Source organism: Cricetulus griseus, assembly GCF_003668045.3.
Source record: "Cricetulus griseus strain 17A/GY chromosome 1 unlocalized genomic scaffold, alternate assembly CriGri-PICRH-1.0 chr1_0, whole genome shotgun sequence".
Lineage (NCBI taxonomy): Eukaryota > Metazoa > Chordata > Mammalia > Rodentia > Cricetidae > Cricetulus > Cricetulus griseus.
The window spans coordinates 65,562,569-65,580,762 of NW_023276806.1; the positions used below are offsets into that span (position 1 = coordinate 65,562,569).

Sequence of the window (18,194 nt, forward strand, 5' to 3'; positions counted from 1 at the left end):
GGTGGGAGGAGGAAAGAGAAAAGAGATAAAGAGACACAGAGGACAGAAGAGAAGAGGGAGACAGGAACAGCAGGAAAAGAGAGGAAAAGAAAGACAGGTTAAGTGGGTGGAGGTCTTTCTTTTAAAGGGGTCCTTTGCATCTGCGTGCAGACTAAGTAGTCATGGAACCCTGGGCTGACCAGGGTACTGCCTGAGTGCATTCTGCCAGGTGACAGGGGCAGGCCAGCATAATGCCTGAATCCTTACAACAGGGAAAGGGAAAGAAGCCCCTCCATTTAACAGATTTGCAATGGAGACCATATTTCTTTTACATATGGATATTCAAATAAGTGTCAAAATAGTAATGAATCATGTGTAAGGCCTTCCTCTTTTCTCAGCTTACAAGCCTGCAATATTTTAGAAATCTCACAAGAAATTCCACTTATATTAAAAGATATGTCTTAACCACTTTGTAAAATCTTTGTGACCTATATAAAGTTTTACCTTACGGGATTGGACCCCCATCCAAGACACCTCTACAGTCACTCACCTACATAAAATCTTATTTTGGGGGAGGGGTGGCAAGGTGGAAATCCCGTTTTTAAAAACATGAAGAAATAAAACAAGCCTTAAAAAGTTTTCATAAAAACAACTACTGAGGCTGCTGTAGGAGACAACAGAGTGTGTCTCTGCCCTCCGCCTCATTATATATATAGGCCAGGCTGGTCTTAGCCTCAGACTCCTTTGTCTGGAACTACAGGTATATTACAGGTATATGCCACTACATCTATCATGACTTCTCTTTGGAGATATAAGTCTGTGTGTCTCATAAGATAGCAAGAAGGGTAAATCTGTTTCTTCTTTTGTCATTTACTTTTGAAAACAATATTTTTATTTTGTGTGTATGAGTGTTTGCCTACATGCATGTGTATATACCACAAACATGTATGATGCCAAAAAAGTCAGTAAGACCTTCCAGAACTGGAGTCGCAGACAGCTGTGTGCTAACATGTAGGGGCTGGGAACTAAACCTGGGTCCTCACAAAAGCTGCCAGTGCTGTTAACCACTTAGCCATCTCACCAACCTCCTTAAATCTTCTTCCTACCTCTGTCTCCTTTGTGTAACAACTATTTTAACTTGATCTCATTACCACTCAACTAAATGCCCCAAAAAGGTATCTGGGAACCACTCTAGAAAACATTGTCTCCTTCTTTTTTCTCCTTCAGAATACTAAGTCTTACTCTTGGGGATGGAGAGATGGTTCAGCAGTTAAGAGTTCCTTTCCAGTGGAGGGTGTTCAAAATATGCTTTTCATCCTAGTTTTCTCATCCCAACTTGTTTTATCCTTAGGTTGTGTTAACTGAGTAAGTAGGTAACTCTCTCCCAACACTTATTCTCCCTCTAGTTATTCTGTAATACAAACAACACAACACTTCTTTCAATTATGTCATTATGTATTTGCATACCCCTCTACCATCTGATTCCCTTAACTACACTGGAAAAGATAAGCAGTCAGACATCAGATCTTTGTTCACTAGTACATGTCAATAACTAGAACAATGCTGATATTTTGGAATTCAATAAATGAATGAGAAAATTAATGAATAAATGAATGCACAGGATTCTGCTTCTCCAGCTAATTGTTGCTCATGCTAACGGTCCTATTTTATTTTAGGTCTTTTTCTCGGGAAGTCATTCTCTGAATTATGCCCCTCATGTTATAGAATCCATACTAAAGTCCCTCTTTTATATATTTTATCACAAAAAATGAAACTTTCTCTTTTCTTGTTCTTTGGAGATAGGTTCATACCATAAAGCCCTGTCTGGCCTGGAGTTTGTTACATAGATCAAGCTGGCCCTCAACTTCTAATCTCCCTGCTTCTGTTTCCCATGTACTAGGATTACAGACATGCACCACTAGACACAACTTCACAATAAGGAAACATAATACAATTTTTGTTATTATCATTCTCTTGCACAGAAAAATGAAATGGGCTCCAAAAGTACAACACCTAGCAAATATTTGCTATCCAAAAACAAGCATTGGTGGCCAGGCAGTGGTGGCATGTGCCTTGAATCCCAGCACTTGGGAGGCAGAAACAGGTGAATTCTAGGCCAGCCTGGTCTAAAGAGTTTAAAAAAAAAAAAAGGAAGCCAGGTGTGGTGGTGAACACCTTTAGTCCCAGCCCTCGACAGAGGAAGGTGGATTCTGTGTGAGTTCCAGGACAGCCAGAGCTACATAGTGAGAGACAGTCTCAGAAATATAAACAAACAAACAAAAAAACATAACAAAGAAACATTTTAGCCAGGGTGTGGTGATGTTACATGACTTTGATCCTAGCACTAGGGAGGCAGAGGAAAGTTGATTACTCTCTGAGTTTAAGGCCAGCCTGGTCTAGAGAATCCTTGCCTCAAAAGAGAACAAAAATAATTTTTTTTTTTTTTGTATTTGAGTAGGTCTGTGTAACACTTGCAAGCCTGGTGCCCATGGAGAAGAGAAGAGACTGTCAGACCCTTGGAACTGGAGCTACAAACCCAGTTGCTGTGTAGAGGCTATGAATCAACCCTGGGCCCTCTGGGAGAACAGCGACAGTAGTCTTCAGTGCTGAGCCACCCGTCTAGTCCCCTTTTCTTCTACATTCTTAAGAAGTAAATCTGTCTTTTCCACTAAGACAGATTGATTTTTGAAAGTCTGTGAATAAGCAAAATTAGGGAAAAAAAAAAAACAAAACAAAAACGAAAACCCTACTTATTTCTGAGGGTTTTTTGTTTTGTTTTATATGCAAATTTTTACCCTTTTAAAGGAATAAAGATAGAAATGAAGGACCCTTTGCTCACTATGGTGGGCACTCAGCTCTAATGTTCCTGCCCAAGTTATCTCTAGAAAAATCAGAAACAAATACACAGATATAAAATATACTCAAGCATCAGACTTTACAACTAATTTACAAAACCTTTAAAGATTATAGTAGGGGGCTAAAGAGATGGCTCAGTGTTTTAGAGCACTGACTGATCTCCCAGAAGTTCTGAGTTCAATTCCCAGCATCCACATGGTGGCTCCCAACCATCTGTAATGAGATTTGGTGCCCTCTTCTGTCTGATGCCCTCTTCTGCCATGCAGCATACATGCAAATAGAGCACTCATATACATAAAATACATGAACAAATAAATCTTTAAAAAAAATCATAGTAATTTCTAAGTTAGGAATACCCTTTATTTACATAAGCAATGATTTCAGTTTCATGCCACCTTTCCTAGTCTCAAAAAACATTAGTCTGGAAGCTACAAATAAATGATTTAGGTATGTTCCATGCCTTTTTATATATGTTTGAAATAACTTTGATGAAGATACCTAAAAGTAATCTAGAACATAAGCCTCTCTGAATATTGAGTCAAATCTTAGTCCTGAAAGTTTTCAAAGGTTAAATTTTTATTGACACATGGGACTCTTGTGTAACATAGAAGCATTTGTAATTACTCAACTAGGATACAATAAGTGCTATCTACTGCTAACAAGTGTCTGAGTCATTTCTAGATTTAGGAATGAAGCATAAACTTTTGTGCAAAAGTTAGAGCATTTTTCCTGGTTTCCCAAGGTTTTTTGTTTGTTTGTTTGTTTCTCAAAACAAAAATACGTAAATAAAACATAGTACAAAGATATTCCTTACTTCTTACATCTAAGAAAAATAAAAACTTTGGAGATTTCAAAATATACTTATAAAAACAAAAATAAAGCATAAATTTAATAAGAAGGTCAAGTACATGAATCCAGAAACCAATGGGAAAATAATTTATTACTGTAACACAAATAGACAGCAAAATAATCCTCTTACCTGCCAATGTCTGTATTGCCCTTTCACTGGAAGGCAGGGGTTCCTTTCTGTGAGGCCGATTTAGTGCAGTATCTTGTACAGGAAAGAGTCCAGGGCTGTCAGTTAATTTCTTCCGGCAACTGGAGTTAGGGTTTGAAACTCTGCAGCTGCCTATTGCACTTGTAAAAAGGTTCATATGTTCGTCACTGCTGGCTGGCTCAGAATTGGGAGTAAATCCTCCAAGGGACAAACTTGGGGAACTTTCCGAGCAGTCAATTTGTAAAGGTGTTTGCAATCCCAAGGCTAAAGAACTTGATTCTGAAGGCTCTCGAGAAACCCACTGTTCTTCTCTGTTTATTAAGCTTTTTGAAGGAGACAGATGAGGGCAGGACATGTGACACCTGTGCTTTTCCTTATGCTTATATCTATCTCCAACAGTATCCTTTCCAAATCGGTAACGTTTCAAAGATTCCAAGACGGATCTGGAAGAGCCAGCGTCCATGGAAACCTGGGGTTGTTCAGAACGGTGTTCTCTGTGTTTGTGACGGTGTCTGTGTTTGTGCTCCACCATCCAACCATAAGCCATCTCGGGAGGTACGCTGGGGTAGGTGCTCATGGAAAGGAGAGGAGTCCTGCTGGTTGTAAGAAAAGCCTCCTGTCTAAGGAGCTTATGCTTTTTCTTATGATATTTGGTAGGATTGAGCAATAAATGACCAGCATGCATATAGGAAGGAGGTGGCAGTGGAGTGGTGAATGAAGGAGATGGAGGTGGTGGATAAAGAGTGGGGGGATACCTTCCATAATAACCTAACCCGATTGGAGCAGCTGTAAGGGGTGAAGGAGAATAAGGCATGCCATAAGAAGGATAAAATCCCGTACTAGATAGAGGAAAACTAAGGCTGTGCATAAAGGGCATTTCCGCCATTGCTTCCCTCATCTTAGGGGGCCTCCCTCTTTTCTTTTTTAAATCAGGCTTCCGAATGTAGTGCAAAGGATCTAAGGGAAAAGAAGGATGTGTATAGAAACTATTAAAGTTGATTCGAAAAATAGTTGGCAGGAGGTCTCGGGGAATAAAATGATGACTCCGATGGGTGATCCGAATTTCACTTAGACGACTTATTAGCTCCTCTAGCTCTGCGATGAAGTCTGGATCCTGCCTATTTCGAAGCTGGGGATATTTCTTTTTCCGTTTCCGTTTCTGTCTTTTCATCTTGTCATAGCTGAGGTAATCGTGACTCCTGCGCTTACATTTGTGTTTATGTTTTTCTTTAAGACTGTTTAGGACAGTAGAGGTTTCAGGAGGAATCAGAGAAATGTGTTCAAAAGAATGTCTCCTCTTTTTCTGTCCACAAAACTTCTCTGCCCTGTCTGATGTGCTGTTATTATCGGTCCCAATGCCACTATCACTGGGAATGGTCTCATCACTATGAGACTCACTAATTGGGGAAGGAGTAGCTTCTTTCAAGGATGTGAGTTCACTCAAATGAGAAGGAGAATTTGGCAACAAAGTAGGAGGAGATAATCGCCTCCTCCCCTTGGAAGCTTTCTTCATTGCAAGAGTCTGAATCATACTGCCCTGTCTGGAGTGCATATGCAAATATGGCACTGAACTAGGTTCAACAAAGCCTGCATCACTACTAACAGGGCTCTGACCTCCACTAGTCCCAGAAGACTGAGAGCAAATAGGTGATGGAAGGATCTCAGAGCTACTAGCAGGTGAAGGCAGTAAAGGGGGAAGGATCTGGCCTAAGGCTGACCCAGCTGCCTGCTGAGCTGTTTGTTCAAGCACAGCAAGGCTGGCAGGGCTACCAGAAAGAAGGCCATTTAAGACAGTTTTTGGTTTTCGGCCCCTTCTCTTCCCTATATAAATGGTTCCTTTCTTGCTGACATTTATTTGTTGACCCAATTTAGAGCCAAATGTGGCAGCAAGACTTGATACTGTATTATGAAGTTTAGATTGTATTTTTCCTTTATTACTTGATTCTACAGAACTTGAAAGAATCTGATTCAACAGTTTTTTTCTCTTTAAAGTCTTCATTTTATTTATTTTTCGGATAATTGTTTTCATTAATTGTCCATTGTTTCGCTTGCTAATTTTTTTTTCTGGTTCCATTTCAAGGTCACTCATACTACAGACACTTTGCCTATGACTATCATCTAGGTCATCTGTATCCTGAAGCTGATCCTCACTCTCAAAGAAATCGCTGCTACTTCTATGGTTTTCAATTTCAGACTCTAGCTTACTTGGACTTTCAGTGGCAACAAACGGAGCCACCGATAGCACAGGTGGCTTCATCTTCACTGGAGACCTCATCTGCCTCTTAGGCCTGCCTCTCTTTTTTGGAAAAGGAGATACAGACAAACTTTGTTTGAAAGAAGGAATTTCAATTTCTGGCTGTAAAATTGGGGGTTCTTGTTCTTCTTTAGATTGTAAAGAAAAAACTTTAGAGGCAGGTATTTTTAAAGTCCTTTTAGGTGGACCTTCTAGCTGAGGCATTTCCTTGGATTTAGGTCTTCCTCTTTTGGGCTTATAAATATCCGACAAAAGATCACTAGTGACACACATACTGGAGGATAGTTTGTGAGCAATAAAAGATTTATGAGATGGTTTTTCACTGTCAGTTAAGAGAGCAAGAGATGGAGCTGTAGACTTACTCAACTTTGGCAATCGGCGTTTAAGGAAATCATGATCCACAAAAGATGATGCTCCAATATTTTTCATAAACTTAGCTGGCTCAGAACTATTTGATAGTGAGCTACAAGAAACATTTTTAAAAAGCTCGGATCTTTCTAATTCTAATCCTTTTGGAGACCGGCATGTGCTTCTTGCCACCACTTTAGTCCACCGTGGTTTTCTTCCTTTTCTTTTTTTTAATGGCTTGGACTGAAAACTAGTGCTTAGGCTTTCAGCAACTTGGCAGTGTTTGTCTGATGCAGTTACTGCACCAAGTTTTAAAAAAGGCTTGTTACTAAATAAACTAGTAAAGTTAACAACTGAAGGAGTAATTGTATGAATAGCAGAGTCAGAAGCCAAACTTGGCTTTTTTCCCAAGGAAGAACTTATTCTAGTAATATCTAGATGTGTATTTTTTGATTCATTGATTTCTTTATCAATTCCTTTACACTCAATACTTATGCTATGACTTAATGACCTATGACCAACATTCAAGTGAGTACTTTCAGCTGAAAACTGGTTCTTTCCAACAGATTCAGAAATTTCTTCCATTTGTTCTGCTGTAGAATTTAAAAGTAATGGATTTGGAGCCAACTGTGAAGAAGTTTCAGGAGGACTTCTGCTTAAAGGATTAATAGATACAGTAGGTGACGGGGAAGGAAGATTGCTTTCTCCTACTGCACCAAAGGGAGACTTAGCTGTAGATGCATCAGAGGCACCTCCCATTTGAAAGTCTGGAGAAGTGCAATATACAGGAGGTTGCTTTTCATGCTTTGAGGTCTCAAAGGCTCCCCTTTCATTGGATGAGAAATTGTCTTGCTGAAGGCATGTTCCTTCATTATACATTTCCTTTTCCAAATTAGTAATTTCTTTTCGGACTGAAAACTTTTCCAGCATGCTTTCTTTACTATGCCTCAGAGCATTCTTCTCAAAAGCTTTGCTGGTAGCACTATCTTTCAGGGACTCAGGAAGTTCTTGGCTTTCATGGTTATTGATGTTTGCACTACAAGAAGCCTTAAGTTGTTCCTGAGTGGGGAGCAGTGCTTCAGATTTAAGGTTTAAGGCATCTTTACTGCCCAGTCCTGCCATAGGACAACTCACTAATTTCTTTCCAATGTCCTTATTAACCAGTCCCATTGCTGAACTTGCTACAATCTTCTTTGTAACATCTTTGGCCACTAGGCCAACTGTAGAACTCAATTTCTTTCCCAACTCTTTATTAACCAGTCCAACTACGGTGCCAAGTCCTAATTTCTTGCCAGACTCTTTATTCACTAACCCTGGAACAATACCAATCCCTAGCTTCTTTCCTGAATCTTTGCTCAGCAGTCCTACTGTAGTGATAGTCCCTGGCTTTTTGCCTAAGTCTTTATTAATGAATACCGTTGTAGCGCCAGTTCCCAATTTTTTCACAGACTCCTTACTAATCAGTCCTACTGCTGCATTGAACATAGGCTTTTTCCCTGGTTCTTTAGTTACCAACCCAACTGCTGTGCTAAGAGCTGGCTTTTTAATTAAGTCCTTATGAATTATTCCAGCTATAGAGCCAACACCTGGTTTCCTGATTAAGTCCTTGCTAACCAATCCTACTGTAGTGCCAGTTCCTAACTTCTTCGGTTTTGTCTTGGAAGACTTGGAAGGAGGACAGGTAGCAATGAGCTGTGCCAACTTTTCTGTTACACTAGGTCCTCCATTAAGTAATGCTCTGTCCTTTATATCAGGGTCCCGACTGCCAACAAGAGATGGTGATGCATTAATGTAATCTGCCATTTGTGAATGTACCGGAGAAAGTTTCTTAGACAAAGGATTATTTTCTCCTGGTGAATGAAGATGGATGCTTTCCTCAGATTGGCATTCCATGGCTGTAGCATCACCTGCTTTCTTAAACAGTTTTGAAGGGTCCTAAAATTTGAACAAGAAAAAGGTTTCAGAGAGAACAAATCTTTTAACACTTTAATTTCACATTATAATCCAACAAATTGCATCTCTCTCTCTCTCTCTCTCTCTCTCCTCTCTCCCCCCCCACACACACAGAGCAAAATACAATTTTTTTTTGTTTAAAGATTTTATTTATTTATTATGTACACAACATTCTGCTTCCATGTATATCTGCACACCAGAAGAGGGCACCAGATCTCATAATGGATGGTTGTGAGCCACCACGTGGTTGCTGGGAATTGAACTCAGGACCTCTGGAAGAGCACCGTGCTCTTAACCTCTGAGCCATCTCTCCAGCCCCAAAATACAGTTTTTTAAGGATTGGGTATATGTGTGTTTGTGCACATGAATGACAATCATGTAGGTGCTCATAGAAACTAGATGACTTCCGGGAGCAAGAGTTTCAAGCTATTTTAAGCCTCCCAATATGGGTACTGGGAAAGAAACTAAGGTACTCTGGAAGAGCAGCAAGCACTTGCAACACTAAGTCATTTCTCTAGCTTAGGGAAAATATTTTTAAGAAAATGTTAAGTGGAGCATAATGATACATGCCTATATCCTTAACACTTGGGAGGTTGAGGTAAGAGTACAGCTATGAGTTTGAGTCCAGACTATAAAGTGAGTTCAAGGCCACACTGAGTATACAGTTTTAGAATGTCTCTAAAAGCCAAATCAATACAACAACAAAAAAATCTATTTGGCAAGATGGGTCATTGGGTAAATGTATTGACACCAAGCTTGGCAACCTGAGTTTAATCCCTAGAGAACTCACGAAAGTAGAAAAAGAGAATCACCTCCATTAGTTGTCCCCAGATCTCTACCCTCATAGTGGAGCAGGTAAGTAACAACATACAGATGCCCCACTCCACCGTGAATGTAAAACAAAAACAAAAGTATACTAATGGTACTTTTTGTTAGCTCATCTACAACTATAACAAATGCTACTAGTACTGATCTGTTTCTTTTTCATTTTTTTTGAGACAAGGGCTAAACTCTATAGCTAGGCGGGCCTCAAATCCTTAGTGATCTGCCTGTGTCAGTCTCCCTTGGGATTACAGGCATTTATAACCACTTTTGGCTTAAGATATTTAAGCCACTTTGTTGACTATCAATCATATAAGCCTACATATTTATTTTAGATAATCTTCATGATTTGACATAGTAAATTGTTATTTTTCTATTATCATCTTCTGACTAAAAACATATGAATGTGGGCTGTTTTTACTTTATTATTCATTTACTGTGTATCTGTTTGTGGAGGTTAGGATAGTATGAAGGAATTTTACTATATGGTTTCCAATGTTTAAACTCAGGTTGACATGCTTGGCATCAGGTGCCTTCACAAGCACCAAAAACATTGACAAAAAAGAAAATTAATATATGTACATATACATATTAAAGTGTGGTTGAGAACACTGTCATTTTGTACTACATATCTAATTTATTATTTATTTGGTTTAAGGGGATTCAAGGCAGGGTTTCTCTGTGTAGCCCTGGCTGTCCTGGAATTTACTCTATAAACCAGGCTGGCTTCTGCCTCCTGTGTATTGGGATTAAAGGCATGAGTCACCACTACCTGGCATTTTATTTGGTTTCTTAAAAAAATTATTTTAGTGTTTTGTACAGTGGTGCATGGTTTTAATTCCAGCACTCCGGTAGCAGAGGCAAGAAAAAAAATCTCTGGGAGTTTGAGGTCAGCCTGGTCTACATAGCAAGCTCTAGGACAGACAGGACTACATCAGAGACCCTGTCTAAGTAAATAAATACATAATTTTATTTTTGTGTGTGTATGTTATTGGCTGCCTATTGTCTCTGCACAACATGTACGTCTGGTGTGGCCTGTGGACACCAGAAAAGAGTCAGAACCTCTGAAATTAGAGTCACAAATGATTGTGAGCCAACATGTGGGTGCTGGGAATTGAATCCAGGTTCTTTGGAAGAGCCAAACAATGAGTTACTTCTCCGGCTAATTTTTGACTTTTTGAGATAGGGTCTGTGTGACCTAGAACTAGCTTTGTAGATCAGGCTGTCCTTGAACTCACAGATTTACCTGCATCTGTCCTCTGAGTGCTGGGATTAAAGGCATGTGCCACCATGTCCAGTACTTTTAATTTATTTTATGGCTTTTTCTTTGGAAGTTATTTTGTACGGCTAAATGTTACAAAAATACCCCCAAATTTCCAAATATCAAAAATAATAGAAGCAACTCTAACAACAAATCAATAATATAATATTACAGAAAGTATTTTGAGTTGGGTGTGGTAATAATGTCTATAATGTATGCGTATGGAAGGATGGAGCGGGAGGATTGCTATGCATTTGAATTAATCAATACTAGGCTATAGAGTAAGGCAATGCTTCACAAAACAAAAGGAAGACTTGGGAGACAGCTCAGTGAGTGAAGTGCTTGCTGTAACATTAAGACCTGAATTCGGGTCTCAGAAACCACGAAAAAGCTACATCTACACCTATAACAGCACTGGAGGCAGAGACAGGTAGATCCTAAGGATTTGCCCTAAGCTTCATTTTCATTGAGAGCCCATAAAAAGCTAAGCGGAGAGCTAAAGAACACACCAATCAACTTTTGATCTTGACAAGTGTGTGCCCAGGTAAGCATGTCTACCTAACACATACACACACAAACACAGAGAATATTTTGAAATACTGTTAATATATTGATAAAATAACTAACCAAATAAATCCGACAAGTTAAGAAAAAAGAGCTGGCAATGTAGCTGGGAAGAATATGTGCACAGGATGCTAGAGCTCACGGGGACATGTACATTTGTGGAGGCCAGAGGACAATTGTGTGGGTTAGTTTTCTTTCTACCTTTATGTGGGTTCCAGGAAATGGAACTCCACTCACAAGTGCCTTTACAAACACACTGCACGATGTACTTTTCTAACCATGTCTCAAAAGAGTAAACCAAAACTAGCAGAGGAAATTTCATTTCTTCAGAAACTACAATAGAAAAATATCAATAACAATATGAACATTATTATATGTAACTTTAATAGCAAGTTTTCTTGCTATATAACTTAATGAAGAAAAAGCCTCCGGCACCCCTGCCACATACAAAAAAAGGCTTTTTTCTGGGGGGTGGGCGGCTTGGAGGTGTTGAGACAGAGTATATATATGTAATCCAAGTTGGCCTGTAATTTAAGATCCTTCTGGGATAATAGGTTTGTCAACATACCTGGCTTTGTGGGGGGTTTTATTTGTTTGTTTGCTTGCTTGTTAGAATTTTGTGTGTAGAGGCCCAGAGAGGCCAGAAATGAGTTTCAGATTCCTCAGAGCCCAATGTGGGTTCTGGGATGTGAATTCTGGTTATTCTGGTTCTCTGGCAGAGCAGTAAGGGTTGGTTGCTTTATTTATCTGTTTGTTTCTTTGTTTTGGTTTTTCGAGACAGGGTTTCTCTGTGGCTTTGGAGGCTGTCCTGGAACTAGCTCTTGTAGACCAGGGTGGTCTGGAACTCACAGAGATCTGCCTGCCTCTGCCTCTGCCTCCCGAGTGCTGGGACTAAAGGCGTGCACTGCCACCACCCGGCAAGCAGTAAGTTGCTTTAAACTGCACAGCCATCACTCTAGCCTTAGATGCCTTTTTATAACTTATTCCCAACATGAAAAATGACCACAAGAGCACATTTCTGGTTCAATCTGGCCTTTGGCATGTTCCTCTAGGAATTCCTATGTGGTGGTTTGAGTAAGAATGGACCCCATTGGCTCATATATTTTTCAATGCTTAGTCATCAGGGAGTGATGACTGTTTGAGAGGGATTAGAAAGATTAGAAGTAATCTAATCCTTCACTGAGGATGGGCTTTGAGGTTTCAAAAATCCATGCCAGATTTAGTCTCTTTCTCTGCTTCTCGGCCTGTGGATCAGAATGTAGCTCTTAGCTACTTCTCCAGCAACACACTTGACTGACTGCCTTCTGCCAGGCTCCCAGCCACGATGATAATGGACTAAGCCTCTGAAACTATAAGCATGCCCCCAATTAAATACTTTCTTTCTTTTTTTTTTTTTTTGATTTTTCGAGACAGGGTTTCTCTGTGGCTTTGGAGGCTGTCCTGGAACTAGCTCTTATAGACCAGGCTGGTCTCGAACTCACAGAGATCCGCCTGCCTCTGCCTCCAGAGTGCTGGGATTAAAGGCGTGTGCCACCAACACCGGGCTAAATACTTTCTTTTATGAGAGTTGTCTTGATCATGGTGTTTCTACCCAGCAACAGAACAGAGACTAAGACCCCTATCTGACCATTAGGTTTGGGCCCAGGGCCATTTGGGCCATGCTCATCTGCAGGAGCTTCTTTCTCTGATTCTGTCTACAAGCATCAGACCAGCAGACTTCAATTTCTCAGGGGTGACTGTTACTTCCCATACGATAAACATGCATTAACTAAATTAGCCTCTCCTCCCTACTTTCCCACATTCTGAGCTCAAACATTCCTTCCTCAAAATACAGGCCTTCTTCCTTTGCCCTGTTGACCAAGAATCAGAGTCAACCTGATTACAACACATATTTTTTAAATGATTTTACTTTATGTATATGTATGTGTTGGTTTGTACCTCTAAGTACAGGGCCTGTGGAAGGCAAAAGAGGGTGTCAGATACCAGAGAATAAGGCATCAAACATGAATGCTGGGAACCAAACTTAGGTTCTTTTGAAGCACAGCAAATGCTTTTAACCACTGAACAATCTCTCCATCTCCATACAAGCACATACTATAGTCTACTCATCAGCCAACCACGGTGCATGGAACCTCTCTCTTTTGAAACCCAAAAGGAGGGATTCTCAATATTGAGCTTGAAGTTTCTTAAGAGTTACTACTGTGTTGCATGTTTATCTATGTATGGCATTACTTACTCTCCTAATAAATCTCTTAATCAAAGGGACTCCATATCCCCCTTGCAAACCTGAGAACTTATAGTGACTAGTTGTGAAAGAGGTATAATATAGAATTGTGTATTCAAGCATGTATTGACTTACAAGGTAAGATCACACAGGAAACTTCTGTTTCATTATATATTCTACCATGCCTCTCCATATGTCACATTTCACAAAAGAACCAAGGTTTCAAACTGGCTTAGCAACTTGCTAATGACCCAAGGTCCATCTCCAGAATCCACATACAGCTTCAAGGAGAGCACAGACTCTGCAATACTATCCTCTGAACCTGGTCCACACGCTGTGGCACATGCACCACACACACACACACACACACCACACACAAGCTCTAGGGTTCGTTACCATACAGGAATTCTAGAGACTTCCAGCAGAAGTCTTCACTTAATACCATACAGCTGTATATCAGAATTAATTAGTAATGAGAGCATTTACTAACTAGTCTGTATGTGTGCAGCTCTGGAATAATTTATAAGTCATTAAAATGAAAAAAGAGATATGACTAGACAACTATAGAAACTAGCATGTGAATTACTGAGCTAAAGTGATGATTTTTAGGCTTAATTCTCTGGCACCAAAGAAGGTATGACTTCTAACAATTTGGTTCAATGATGACTTCCATTAGCAAAAACAACCATGAAACAAGAAACATTCACAGTCCTTGTACTTCCATTATGTACACTATGAAAACAAATGACAATTGAGACACAAGCAGGTATACTTTCCATTCCTTAGTCTAAGAAAAGTGATGGTTAGAGAGATGGCTAAGCTGTTAAACGCCAAGGCCCACAACCAAAACGACAAGAAAAACCAAACACTTAGTACATGGGTAACATCCTGGTCATAAATGGGATACGCCAATCTTCAACCCCAGGACCAACAACTAGCTAGGACTGCACAACAAAAATAGAAGGGCTGTTGAAAAATGAAATGTAAAAACTGAAAAGAAAATCACCTTAAAACACACATGTAAGAGAAAAACAAATAGTATCTTATAGTACAGTTTCAAAACAAAAATAAGTGCAATGGAGGCAGAGACTCGGGCACCCACATGGGAAGGTGAGGGAGAGTTCACAGACATGGAATATACAAGTCTTTAAATGCTCCACTCCTCACATCTTCTTCCTTTATTGTATCAGCTAGCTTTTACCTTTTTGTAAAATGTCGCAACTTACTAATATTTTTATTTAGAATTGTTATTTATCTGTATGAGTATTGACCTATATAGATATATGATTTGTATCATACAGGCATCTGATACCCATAGAGTCCAAAGATGGCGCTGGAGTGCACATGGTTGTAAGCTGCCTTGTAGGCACTGAGAACCAAACCTGGGTCCTTGCAAAAGCAGAAAATGCTCTTAACCAATGAGCTATTTTTCTGACCCCTCAATTTAGTAAACTTAAATTTACTTCCTAAATTTGGGTAGTTTAATTCTCGAGATCGGAACAAACAAACAAAACACCCCTAAAGTTACTATTAAGTATACTTAGGAAAGTTTCAACTTGTTTGAATTATCAATCATAATCAACAGAGTTTAAAATGGAAAGCTACAATGCTCCCCTATTTTGGCATTTATCAATCGGCTTGTGATTTCTTCAGTAGTATTCTGCAAACCCACCCATATAAAAAAGAAGTGGATAAAGAACGAGATAAAATTCAGCAATTTTTGTTGAAAATGGGATTCAGTTTGTATTGTGTTTTAATGTGAATGATACTGCCCAACACAGAGACATAAATGCAAAAAAAGAATAGGAAATTTTCTACAAAGTTGGAATGAAATTTTTTTTCTATACATTCTGGACTAGAAGGAAGAAAAGAGAATGCAAGGGTCCCTTCCCTTTCCTGCATACTGGAACCATACTGGAACCACACAGAACAGAGGCTACAGAGATCACACTTCCCTATATAGTTGCCTTTTAATGCGGTAGCAATTAAGCCCTATAGCATAGCCAATAACTTGCATATGAAGTAAAAAGGGATGCCATGGGGGCTGGAGAGATGGCTCATTGGTTAAGAGCACTGGCTGCTCTTCCAGAGGACCCAAGTTCAACTCCCAGCACCCACATGGCAGCTCAAAAATGTCTGTAACTCTAGTTCCAAGGGATATAACAACCTCATACAGAGGAGATACCAATACACATAAAATAAAAATAAATCTTAAAAAAAAAAATTTAAAGAAAATGCCATGAAAGGGGAGTATTCTTGTACAGCCAATTCTTTGAAGATCTATGCATTTTATACTCTTACACTCAAATGGTATTTATAAATAATAGAAAACTTTTTGTTTTTTACAGTTTCTATAACTCATGCTGACTTACTTTGGGGGGAGGGCATTTCAAGACGGAGTTTCTCTGTTTAGTCCTGACAGTCTTAGAACCCACTCTGTAGACCATGCTAACCTTGAATTCACAGATCCTCCTGCCTTTGCTTCCTAAGCACAGGGATCAAAGTGGTGTACCACCACCACCAAGCATGTTTACTGAGTTTTATTTAATATATGCAAAGCTCTACACTAATGCTTTTAAATGTGGTCTTTGCCAAGTAAATCTAAGATGCAGCATTTAAAGTTGAAATTCCAAAATATTGACACTGAGAAAAACCAAATCTATGGTCAGTTGATACAGAAAAGGAAGAGCCTATAAAGGCATGGAAGCATTTTTAAAAGAATGGGAACAGATAATTTTCAAGAGTTAGGAGCATTCAGGACACTAAACAGACCAGAAAAGTTACCCCCCTCACCATGTTGTAACTAAAGCACTAAGTACACAGAATAAAGGTAGAAATGCAAAGGCCCACACAGCAGGCCCATTAGAGTAAGAGCAGATTATTCAGCTGAAACTTTAAATGCCAGGAGGCCTAGACAGACGTTTTGAAGTTCTAAAAGACAGCTACCAACAAAACTACTACTATACTCAGCAAAACTGTCATAACTGAAGGAAAAATAACATTTCATAATAATAATTTTAAAAAAAAAGCAGGCTGAAGGAAATTCTATAGAAAGTCCTTGAAGGGATCCTTTAGACTGGAAACAAAATTCCACCCATGAAGTCACAGGAAAGAATAAATCATGCTAGCATAATAGTTCAGTAAGAAAGAAAGAGGGGGAAAAATACAAAATCAACAAATGATAGGCACCAACACACACCTTTGAATAACTCTGAAGATTAATGGTTGTAACCTGTAAATCAAAAGACACAGACTAGTAGATTGGACCCCAAAACAGAAACCATCTGTAAGCTACCTCTAAAAAATGCACATTTCCACCAAAGACAGACACTATCTTATCTTGTGTGAAGGGTGTTCCAAGCAAGTAGACCTGGAAATGAAGTCGGTGTCAATGATCTCTGATGAAATAGACTTCAAACAAAAACTAGCAAAAAAAGACAGTCACCTTACACTGATTAAGAGAACATTAAAAAAGACATTAAGATTCTAAACACATATGCCCCAAACACAGGTGCATCCAATTTCATAAAACAAATTATACTAATGTAAAGTCACAGATTCATCTAGCACAATGGCAGTTGGTAACTTTAATACCAAACTCTCATCAACTGACAGGTGTTTTCAACAAAAAGTAAGCCGAGAATTATCTGAATTAAATGACATCCTAAATAAAAAGGTCCCAACATACATCTACCTATAGAACATCCACTCCATTCAAACCCTGCAGAACACTCATTCTTCTCAGAAGCCCATGGAGTGTCTCTAAAAGAGACTATACATCAGGACACAAAGCACAACACAGTAAGAGAGACCTACAGCAGACACAAGCTCATGGAGATTAAACAGCACATTACTGAATAATAACAAGGTCTCTGAAGAATTCAAGAAGAAAATTTTAGTAAATATTCCTACAATCAGGAGCTGGAGAGACGGCTCGGGGGTTAAGAGCACTCACTGCTCTTCCAGAGGACCTGGGTTCAATTCCCAGCACCCACATGGCAGCTCACAACTGTCTGAAATTCCAGTTACCCAACACTCATGGCAAAACACCAATGCACATAAAATAAAAATAAATAATGAAAAACATTTCTAGAATCAAATAAAAACACAATACTCCAACTCCTACAGGATACAAGGAAAACTGCCCTAGAGGGAAAGTTTATAGCTTTAAATGCTCATATTAAAAAACACCTGTCCTCTAAACAGAAAAACTGGTTACTTAACAAGATAGAAATACCCTTAACCAAAATAATCAAAAGAGAGAAGGCCAAAATAAAATCAGACCTGAAAAGGGAACCATTTCAATGGATAATAATAAAATTCAGATTATCACTAGCTCTTACCTTAAAAAACATATATTCCACTAAATTGGGAAATCTAAAAGAAATCAATTTCTAGATGCATTATAATCTGCCAGTGTAGATGAAGATGAGATTTAAAAATGTAAACATATCTATAACAGTGAGATAAATACAGGAATTAAAACTCTGGTGCTTTCCTTTAATCCCAGCATTTAGGAGGCAGAGACAGGATCTGTCTGAGTTTGTGGCCAGCCTGGTCTACAGGGCAAGTTCCAGGACAGCCAGGTATACACAGGGAAATCCCATCTTGAAAAACCAAAACCAAAACCAAAACAAAACAAAAACAAATCCAAAACTCTCTCAGCTAGAGACCAGACACAAATGGATTCAATGGTGAATTTTACCAGATCTTCAAAGACATAACACCAATTCTTCTTAAACTATTCCATCAAACAACAAAGGAAGTAGCTGAAAAAATTGGCTCAGCAGTTTAAGAGCTTCTACTGCACTGGCAGAGGACAGGCAGTGCTCAACACCCACACTAGGTGGTATCCTCTTATGGCCTCCAGGAGAGCCGACACAACCATACACATGTAAAAACAAATCTTTAAAAAGAAAAAGGATCATTTACCAAG

The 18,194-nt window shown here is 39.2% G+C and overlaps 1 protein-coding gene across 6 annotated transcripts in view; it reads right to left on the reverse strand.

The window, feature by feature from the left end:
• Positions 1-18,194, reverse strand: part of Ash1l (ASH1 like histone lysine methyltransferase) — a 144,124-nt gene that overhangs the window by 95,114 nt on the left and 30,816 nt on the right. For 4 of the 6 annotated variants that reach the window (XM_027393184.2, XM_027393183.2, XM_027393182.2 and 1 more), the window contains exon 3: positions 3,815-8,369. The exons of 1 other annotated variant lie outside the window; for it this stretch is intronic. In XM_027393184.2, the coding sequence (XP_027248985.1) occupies positions 3,815-8,369 (4,555 nt within the window). Of the gene's footprint in view, positions 1-3,814; positions 8,370-18,194 lie in introns of those variants that run through there. One more of the 6 variants, XM_035450498.1, reaches the window with a different exon arrangement.